The sequence below is a fragment of the Bubalus kerabau genome, chromosome 1 (genome assembly GCF_029407905.1).
Source record: "Bubalus kerabau isolate K-KA32 ecotype Philippines breed swamp buffalo chromosome 1, PCC_UOA_SB_1v2, whole genome shotgun sequence".
NCBI lineage: Eukaryota > Metazoa > Chordata > Mammalia > Artiodactyla > Bovidae > Bubalus > Bubalus kerabau.
The window spans coordinates 64,795,785-64,806,725 of record NC_073624.1 but is presented as its reverse complement, the minus strand read 5'-3'; the positions used below and the strand labels follow the sequence as shown (position 1 = coordinate 64,806,725).

General features: G+C 40.2%; 1 protein-coding gene across 1 annotated transcript; it reads right to left on the bottom strand.

Moving 5' to 3' along the window:
- Positions 1 to 3,176: 3,176 nt before the first annotated feature.
- On the bottom strand, positions 3,177 to 4,121 carry LOC129641610 (olfactory receptor 2AP1). Its single transcript, XM_055566281.1, has one exon. It carries the CDS (start codon positions 4,119 to 4,121, stop codon positions 3,177 to 3,179), a length of 945 nt encoding a protein of 314 aa, XP_055422256.1.
- Between the last annotated feature and the right edge of the window lie 6,820 nt (positions 4,122 to 10,941).

Genomic DNA, 10,941 nt, shown 5'->3' with positions numbered 1-10,941 from the left:
CTACAAGCAATAAATGCTGGAGAGGGTGTGGAGAAAAGGGAACCCTCTTACACTGTTGGTGGGAATGCAAACTAGTACAGCCACTGTGGAGAACAGTGTGGAGATTCCTTAAAAAACTGGAAATAGACCTGCCTTATGACCCAGCAATCCCACTGGGATTGTATACACACTGAGAAAACCAGAACTGAAAGAGACACGTGTACCCCAATGTTCATCACAGCACTGTTTATAATAGCCAGGACATGGAAGCAACCTAGATGTCCATCAGTAGATGAATGGATAATAAAGCAGTGGTACATATACACAATGGAGTATTACTCAGCCATTAAAAAGAATACATTTGAATCAGTTCTAATGAGGTGGATGAAACTGGAGCCTATTATACAGAGTGAAGTAAGCCAGAAAGAAAAACACCAATACAGTATACTAATGCATATATATGGAATTTAGAAAGATAGTAACAATAACCCTGAATGCGAGACAGCAAAAGAGACACAGATGTATAGAATAGTCTTTTGGACTCTGTGTGGGGGCGGATGATTTGGGAGAATGGCATTGAAACCTGTATAATATCATATAAGAAACGAGTTGCCAGTCCAGGTTCGATGCAGGGTACTGGATACTTGGGGCTGGTGCACTGGGACCATCCAGAAGGATGGTACGGGGAGGGAGGAGGGTGGAGGGTTCAGGATGGGGAACACGTGTATACCTGTGGTGGATTCATGTTGATATATGGCAAAACCAATACAATATTGTAAAGTTAAAAAATTTAAAAAAAAAGAAAAAAGAACACCCTAATTGTCATAATGTCATTCTTCATATTAATTGGTTTCTGCAGCATTTCACTTTGCCAACTATCTATATTTCTTGAAACATTCTCTTCCCATGAATTCCACAGATATATTGACTTCTTTTTTTTTATTTAAAAATTTTATTTTTGGCTGTGCTGGGTCCTTGTTCCTGCTCAGGCTTTTTCTAGTTGCTGAAAACAGGGGCTACTCTTCATTGTGGTGGCGTCTTCTGTTGCAGAGCACTGGCTCTAGGCAAGTGGGCTCAGTAGTTGCGGTACATGGGTTTAGTTGCTCAGCAGCATGTGGGATATTCCTGGCCCAGGGCTTAAAACTTTGTCCCCTCCATTGGCAGGTGGATTCTTAACCACTGGACCACCAGGGAACTCCTCTATTGACTTCTTATCATCTTCTCTGCATCTTCTGCTCACCTTCTTTTATTCATGACACCCTCAATTTTCACATCAATTTCTATTTCAATAGCTATGGATTGCTAAATCCATAAAAAAGAAGTAAAAGTGTTAGTCTCTTAGTCATGTACAACTCTTTGCGATCCCATAGGATTCTTCAGGCAAGAATACTGGAGTGGGTAGCTATTCCCTTCTCCAGGGGATCTTCCTGACCCAGGGAAGATCTTCCTGAACTCCTGTCTCCTACATTGAAGGTGAATACTTTACCATCTGAGCAAAAATCTTGTCCCCAATCCAAATGACTCTACATTATGAGCACTTAATTTACTTAAAATGGGATTTAACTTAAATCAAAACTAAAATATATTATCTCCTCAACTCTCTCCTTCTCCTTTTTATTTCACTGAAATGAATGACAACGTTTACTCAGTCTTGTAGGACAGAAATTTGGTATTCCTACCAACAATAGCCAAAGGCCAAAGCCTTTGACTGTGTGGATCACAATAAACTGGAAAATTCTGAAAGAGATGGGAATACCAGACCACCTGACCTGCCTTTTGAGAAATCTATATGCAGGTCAGGAAGCAACAGTTAGAACTGGACATGGAACAACAGATTGGGTCCAAATTGGAAAAGGAGTACGTCAACGCTGTATATTGTCACCCTGCTGATTTAATTTATATGCAGAGTACATCATGAGAAATGCTGGACTGGAAGAAACACAAGCTGGAATCAAGATTGCCGGGAGAAATATCAATAACCTCAGATATGCAGATGACACCACCCTTATGGCAGAAAGTGAATAGGAACTAAAAAGCCTCCTGATGAAAGTGAAAGTGGAGAGTGAAAAAGTTGGCTTAAAGCTCAACATTCAGAAAACGAAGATCATGGCATCCGGTCCCGTCACTTCATGGGAAATAGATGGGGAAACAGTGGAAACAGTGTCAGACTTTATTTTTCTGGGCTCCAAAATCACTACACATGGTGACTGCAGCCATGAAATTAAAAGACGCTTACTCCTTGGAAGGAAAGTTATGACCAACCTAGATAGCATATTAAAAAGCAGAGACATTACTTTGCCAACAAAGGTCCGTCTAGTCAAGGCTATGGTTTTTCCTGTGGTCATGTATGGATGTGAGAGTTGGACTGTGAAGAAGGCTGAGCGCCGAAGAATTGATGCTTTTGAACTGTGGTGTTGGAGAAGACTCTTGAGAGTCCCTTGGACTGCAAGGACATCCAACCAGTCCATTCTGAAGGAGATCAGCCCTGGGATTTCTTTGGAAGGAATGATGCTAAAGCCGAAACTTCAGTACTTTGGCCACCTCCTGTGAAGAGTCGACTCATTGGAAAAGACTCTGATGCTGGGAGGGATTGGGGGCAGGAGGAGAAGTAGACGACAGAGGATGAGATGGCTGGATGGCATCACTGACTCGATGGACGTGAGTCTGGGTGAACTCCGGGAGTTGGTGATGGACAGGGAGGCCTGGTGTGCTGTGATTCATGGAGTGGCAAAGAGTCAGATATGACTGAGTGACTGAACTGAACTGAACTGAACCAACAGTATTCTTTCTACTCAAGTTTCTTCCTCTTATTTTTACTTGCTTGACCTATTCCTACTTGTTAAGACTGAATTCAAATGGCACTCCCTCTGAAAACATTTATCAACTCACTAATTCAGGTGGAACTTCTTTTTCATCGATAAAGCCTTATCGTTTCTTAAGTGAAGGTGAAGTCGCTCAGTCGTGTCCGACTCTTTGCCACCCCATGGACTGCAGCCCACCAGGCTCCTCTGACCATGGGATTTTCCAGGCAAGAGTACTGGAGTGGGGTGCCATCGTCTTCTCCATATATGAACACTTACAGGTTATAATTTATTTATTTTCCAGTCTTTCTCACTGGCCTGAAGTTTAACTGTGTATTGGAAGCCTAGTAATTGGCAGAGAGTTTGGTACATAGTAAGGACTCATCCATTAAGGCTTTAATTCTGAAATTCTTTAAGATTCACGAGCTTCCGGACTGTATCCTTGAAGGCTTGTTTTACCTGTTGATTCCTTAGGGTGTAAATGAAGGGGTTCAGCAAAGGTGCAGCTGAGGTACTGAGCAGAGCTACTCCCTTGTTGAATGTGTCCACTTCTTTTGCTGTGGGCTTAACATAAATGAAGAAGCAGCTTCCATAAGAGAGAGAAATGACAACCAAGTGGGAAGAACAGGTGGAAAAGGCTTTTGTCCTTTGATGGGCAGAGGGGAGTTTCAGAATAGTCCTGATAATGGACGTGTAGGAGAGAATGACTAGCACCAGCGTGACCACCAGGGTCACCGATGCCACAAGAAAGACCACCTTCTCTATGAGGTTTGTGTCTGAACAGGAGAGCTCCCGAAGGGGCTCATAGTCACAGAAATAATGATTCAGCCGATTGGATTCACAGAAGTCCTGCTGACTCATCAGAGTGATTGGTGGTATAATAACCATTAGCCCAGCCAGCCAAGAGCAGAGCACAAGTTGGGTGCAGACTTTGCTGCTCATGGTGGTTGTGTAATGCAAAGGTTTGCATACGGCCACATAGCGGTCATAGGACATGGCAGCCAGGAGGTAAAACTCTGTGGCCCCCAGGAATATGGCAAAGAAATACTGAGCAAAGCAGCCAGCAAAGCTGATGCTCTTGTTCCCTGTTGTGATGCTGATCAGGACCCTGGGAATGAAGATGCTTGTGAAGGAAATTTCTAAGAAGGAGAAGTTTCGGAGAAAGAAATACATGGGGGTCTGAAGATGAGAGTCCAGCAAGGTGAGGATGAGGATTGTTAGATTTCCAATGATGCTGAGTAAATAGGTGAGGAACAGAAAGATGAAAACCATCACCTGGAGTCCAGGGACATCTGTTAGACCCAGCAGGATGAACTCAGTCAACACAGTTTTATTTTTCATTGCTGAAAAAGTTTATCTCAATGTAGAAAAGTGATAGTGATGAAAGGTGATAAAGGAAGGGGAGCTCTGAAATGGGCAGATGGAATCTGAAAAAAACAAAAGGAGATGAACTTTTCCTCTGATAATATGACCCAGCCCAGTGGCCCAGCTGAACGGTGTTGGGTCCTTGCCAGTCTCTTTTGCCCTGCATAGAAAAGTTGTCATTATTTTCCTACATGGTACTCTCCCCAGTGCCAATATGAAATAAATACATGCCTCATAGATGATGTTTAAATAGCTTTGGAATGAGTTATTAAAGGAATGCTTCCAGCAGCTGCCTCTGAACTTCTAGAATAGTTCATAATTTTCTTTCTTCTATATTCTCTTTTCTTTCTTTCTACTGATTCCATTAATTGCTCTATGTCATTTGTCTAACTTTTCTCAGATTAGCTGTTTTCCTTACTCTTCCCTGCCATTTTTGCTTTTATTTTTCATGTGACTATAGCAGTCTCTCATTTTCCTTCTTGTTCAACTCCCTTGGATTCCCTTGGTGTCAAAAAGTACCAGCTCTTCACTTCTTTCCAGTGGACCCTCCATGCTTCTCTCTTTGCCTGTCCATTAGAATTCAAAGGTCCCTGTATTAGGATTATGTCATTCTGTTCTCTGAACCATTCCATATACTTGTCTGCTGCTGCTGCTGCTAAGTTGCTTCAGTCGTGTCCGACTCTGTGCGACCCCATAGACAGCAGCCCACCAGGCTCCCCCGTCCCTGGGATTCTCCAGGCAAGAACACTGGAGTGGGTTGCCATTTCCTTCTCCAATGCATGAAAGTGAAAAGTGAAAGTGAAGTCGCTCAGTTGTGTCTGACTCTTAGAGACCCCATGGTCTGCAGCCTACCAGACTCCTCCGTTCATGAGATTTTCCAGGCAAGAGTACTGGAGTGGGGTGCCATTGCCTTCTCCCATATGCCTGTCTAGGATTCAGTAAATATTCAGTCCAGTCCAGTTCAGTCACTCCGTCGTGTCCTACTCTTTGCGACCCCAAGAACCTCAGCACGCCAGGCCTCTCTATCCATCACCAACTCCTGGAGTTTACCCAAACTCATGTACATTGAGTCAGTGTTAGATTAGAATAAAAATTTGCATTTACTTACATAAGCACATTCAGAATATTTAGATCTAGAATTTTGCTTCCCCATAAGCACAAGGAGATTTTATTATTTTCTAAGAAAAATTAAGGAGCTTAAAAATATTTAAAGTAGGATTTCTAAACAATTCTAGATTGAATTTTCCATCTCTATGAATCCACTAAATCATGTATAAAGCATTTTTGACTTGTGAATATGGAAATTTTATGGGGAAAGTATATAAAAACTGTGATCCAAGGTTTTCTAGGAGATTTCATGTTTAAGCACTTCAAAAGCATTTCAAATCTCTCCTGTTATTAAAGAATCACATTATTTGAGAATGTCCTTATTGATTTACAATTTTTTTCCTATATGTTGTTTTATACGGCAGCCATTTTCAAGCATTTTTTGAGTATTCTACATTTTAGAAATTTTCTGGTAAGTACATCTATATCTAACATAAATAAGAGTTTTATAGAACACTCCTTCCTTACTGCATGTGATACAACCAGGTATTTTTTATTTTATTTTATTCTATTATTTTTTTTTCAAATACTGATTGCAACCCATTAAATTGATTCCATAAACTGCTAGTGGGTTGCAGTTCACAGTAGGCATCAGAGATCAAGTAAAGTTACACAATGCTCTGGATGCCCCTGCCCTCTAGGTTACCAACCTGAAAATTTCAGGGAAAGGTTGAATAGTCACATCTGTATCACTTTCAGGCTTCCCAATCACAGAGAAGTGAAGTCAATGTAGTGGTGAACAAAGAATATTCTTCCTCACTTGGCTATCCAAATGGCTTATAGTGGGATTTTAGTCCTAGATACTCTTAGAGGTGCATGAAAATTGTAAGGCAGTGCCATTACAAAATCATATAAAATGTATTGCATTTTCTACATTATCAGCCACCAAGTCCTATCCTGCGTTTCACAGGAATAATAAAAACTTCCGGGGGCTTCTCTTAGTAACAAATAGTCTTTTCCTGTCCCTTATCAGGTTAACGGGGACTTGCCCATTTCTGTTTTTCCACTAATTCAGATTGGAGCTGAATCAGAGTCTTTGGATGTCCTCTTAAAAGTGAAGTGGATATAGGAGGTTAAAAGAAGGACTTTGAGGAGCAGATTAGTCCTAGGTTTTTCTGTCCTAGGAAAAATGAGGTTGATGATCTCAGAAGATAGAATATAAACTCCACCTCCCAATCCAGGTTATACTTAACCCAAAGTGACACAGGTTATATTTGTTCTATTGACAGCATGCACTGGGGAATTAATCGAGTGAAGAGGTGTAAGTTGCCCTGGGGATTCTTGTTGGAGCAGGCTAAAGACGGTCCTCTGTTGACAACTCTGGGAACAAATTTTAAACATATGGCTGTTGGATGAGGGTCCAGAGAGACTAGCTTGGAGGTGAGGTGGGTGTGGGGGTGCCATAGCATAAGAGCATCAGCTTTAGGGAAGAGGGAGGCTATGGAGTCATGGCATTTGACTTTCCAATTGGGTGGGCATAGTGGACTTGGCCATGGACAACCAGCCTAGTTGGAACCATTTGCAAGACATGAATGTCCTGAAAACTCACACTTTCTAAGCACCAACAGCCTGGTTGTAATTAGCCTAGTTATAGACACTACTGGCTGAAGACAATAAGCAGTAATTTTCATTTTTTGGAGTGTATGCATAAACCAAATGTAAAACAGATAAAAATGGAGTGCTCAGACTGAGGGAGAGCAGAGCCCACATTGACCTGTGGGCTGCTTCTGAGAACACACTTGCAAATGTCCAGTTTAAGGAGAGGAACTTGGGAAAATATGTATATATTACCTGGGAGGGCTAAACCTTTGCCACCCAAAGACACCTTCATAGCAGTTAATTCATCAGATTAATCACTTATTAATATCAGTATACAAAGAGGGAGGCCTGGTGTGCTGCGATTCATGGGGTCGCAAAGAGTCAGACACGACTGAGTGACTGAACTGAACTGAACAAACACCAGAAAAAACAAAGCTAGCCTTGGGAACAAAATGCCAGAATTAGGGACAAGTTACCCATTACACATATGTTTTACACATGGCTGCTTGTATTGGGTTGTGTATAATTCTCACAAAACTGTGGGGCCAAGGGAAGGAATGTGGTCTCACGAACTCTAACACAATAATCAACTCAATCTTGATTATTAATAATCAACATAAGAAACTTCATTCTCTGATTCTCACTTTCCTCTACTATAAAATGGGGATCATAAAGCCCATTAAATAGGACGATCATTGTTAAGTGTCTGTTACATAGTATTTGTTCAGTCCCTAAGTTGTGTCTGACTATTTGCAACTCCATGGACTGCAGCATGCCAGGTTTTCTCATCCTTCACCATCTCCCAGAGTCTGCTCAAACTCAGGTCCATTGAGTCTGTGATGCTATCCAACCATATTACATAGTATGTCTCACATATGGCCTTCCCTAGAAGCTCAGATGGTAAAGCATCCTCCTACAATGCAAGAGACCTTGGTTCAATCCCTCTGAGGGGAAGATCCCCTGGAGAAGGAAATGGTAACCCACTCCAGTATTCTTGCCTAGAGAATCCCATGGACAGAGGAGCCTGGTGGCTCACAGTCCATGGGGTCGCAAAGAGTCGGAGTGACAAAACAAACGCACACATGTCTCATGAATATTTCCCATTTTCTTTTCTCTGATGAGGGAATTACTATATAACTCTATTTGGAAACAGTTCAGTTGCTTCTTTCAAATGTGTTTAAAGAGAAGAAATCCAAAGTTATCGTTGGAAACTCATTGGACCTGACAGATTTCAAATACTCTTAGATTAGAGGGAATCTCTTTCCTAGGGGAGTTTAGGGGAGAATGGATACATGTACATGTATGGCTGAGTCCCTTCTGCAGTTCACCTGAAACTGTTGCCACATTGTTAACTGGCTATACTCCAATACAAAATAAAAAGTTAAAAAAAATAAGAAAGGAATCTCTTCCCTAGATATTCATTCTTAGCTAGAAAGCAGAGGGAGCGGAAGTTAAGCTGAGGGACAGGTTCTAGCTCATCGACGTGTCAGTCTAGGCTGCAGATTGTGCAGGCTTGGGATTTGAGAACAACAATCAGCATAAAGTAAGACAAGGAGAGCAAGAGGTGGAAATCTGCTTGGGAAGTGATCCATGGAGGAAATTATTCGATAATGAATTATTTGGAAATGCTACACTTCTTTCTTAAGTTTCAGATGTACCTAGATTGTGTGATAAAGAAGTGATTGAGGTAAATGTGACTGATGGAAGACAGTTATTTTGGAAATGATAACTTTTTTCAGGAAGCATTTTAATGTCAGAAGTTTCTGTTTGCATGAGAAGCTGTAAGAAGAATCAAAACATTTGGTCATTTCTAACTTGATGTTGGAATATTTCAGCTCATAGTGTAACTAAGCATTTAAAGCTTTTGAACTTAAAGTGATTAGTGCCTTGTATCTTAAAGAACAGATCTCAATAGATAATAAGCTAACCCTTTATTCATTCAACAAATATTTATTGAGTACTTACCATGTCAGTTAGTTCAGTAGCTCAGTTGTGTCCGACTTTTTGCAATCCCATGAACTTAAGCGTGCCAAGCTTCCCTGTCCATCACCAACTCCCTGAGCTTGCTCAAACTCATGTTCATCAAGTTGATGATGCCATCCAACCATTTCACCCTCTGTCCTCCCCTTCTCCTCCTGCCTTCAATCTTTCCCAGCATCAGGGTCTTTTCCAATGAGTCAGTTCTTTGCATCAGGTGGCCAAAGTATTGGAGCTGCAGCTTCAATACCATGTGCAACTAACATTTTAGGCACTGGATATACAGCTATCATGAAGAAGGAAATCACAACCCACTCCAGTATTCTTGCTTGGGAAATTCCAAGGACAGAGGAGCCTTGTAGGCTATAATCCTTGGGTTCACAAAGAGTTAGATATGACTTAGCTACTAAACAACAACAACAACAACAACATACAGCTATCAACAAAGCCACTGAAGTCCCTCCTAGATGTAGCATAGGGACAATAAATGAATCCACAGGTAAATATAAAATAAGTGAAAGTGAAAGTCACTCAGTCATGTCTGACTCTTTGCAATCCCATGGACTGTAGCCCACCAGGCTCCTCTGTCTATGGAATTCCCCAGGCAAGAACACTGGAGTGGGTAGCCTTTCCCTTCTCCAGTGGATCTTTTGAACCCAGGGATTGAACCCAGGTCTTCTGCATTGCAAGCAGATTCTTTATCATCTGAGCCACCAGGACGCCCATAAAATAAGTGAGATGATGATAAATGCAATAATAAATAAAGCAAGGTGGATTGGTGGATTGATTTCTGGTGGATTGATGCTTTTATCATTATGTAATTTCCCTTTACTTCCCATTTGCAATTTTATTTGCTTCTACTTTACCTAATATTAATATAGCCATGCCAGTTTTTCCTTAATTTTTTCATGAGATATTTTTCTTTATCCTTTACTTTCAACCTACGCATATTATTGAGTTTCTAATAACATTACATATTTGGGTAATTTTTAGGAATAAATCCACACTGCCAATTTCTTCCTTTCAAGTGATGTATTTAAACCATTTATATTTAAGATAATTATGTATTCAGATTTATCTGTCTTTTATTTGTTTCTGTTTATTTCCTTTGCTTCTTGTTTGTCTTTTTCTGCACTTATCTAGATTGTTTGAACACATTTTAAGATTCAATTTTGACTAATTCAAGATTTTTGATCATATCATTTTGTATAATTTTCTCAGTGGTTACTTTGGGTATTACAATACACATATGTTACTTATGACAATCTACTGGTATCAAGGGCTTCCCTGGTGGCTCAATGGTAAAAGAATCTGCCTGCCAGTATCAGGTCTTACATTTAGGTCTTTAATCCATTTTGAATTTACTTTTGTGCATGATATTAGGGAGTGTTTCAATATCATTCTTCTTCATGTACCTGTCCGCTTTTCCCAAGCACCATTTATTGAAGAGACTGTCTTTTCTCCACGGAATTCTTATTTTTATTCTTGAACTGAGTTTGTTACTATTATATTATGCTTTTCTCTCTACAGAAATTATCCTCATTGGTGCTTAGCTTGGGATATTTTTTGGCAGAGTAACTTATATTTTAAATTCACTCGAGTGAATTCACTAGTGCTTTGAGTCAGGGCCTCTAAGGACTTTTTTATTTAGTTGTTTTATGCACTCCTGTTGCTGATGAAGGAAATAAAAGAGTAACTTGTTTGTCCAGTGACAATCAGAGTGCCCATTTTTGCAGAGCAAGAGAGGCTTCTTAACTCCTCCTTGCTCTTTGAACTTTAGCATCCTTTCAGCTACCTACAATGCACAGAAATATATCCAAGTTTTAAAATAGGATGGTATTTCTTTATAATTTTAGAAAGATGTGTCTATACAGTGAGTTTAGGTTCTGGGGGTAAGGGACTAGGAATGCATTTAGATGACCCTACTAGTATGTTTTTGTTAAACCATGAAGTTCACAAATATCATTGTGGCATAGCTTTCTGGTGAAACAATGAAGAATATCAAAGTTAAGTACTGGGATGTTTTCAAGCCAGGCATGTTTCCATTGGTAATTTATAGAGAAGATGCTTGTGATTATTTATATAGTAAAAAAAAAAAGTAATTACTAGTTCAGTATTTGTTTCTGATATGTTATTAAGAGAACTAGTTATTTCTGGGATTATCTATAGAATT

Bases quoted from the DNA above. Each gene is read 5' to 3' on its own strand.
- LOC129641610 (XM_055566281.1), bottom strand. From the start codon at position 4,121: ATGAAAAATAAAACTGTGTTGACTGAGTTCATCCTGCTGGGTCTAACA.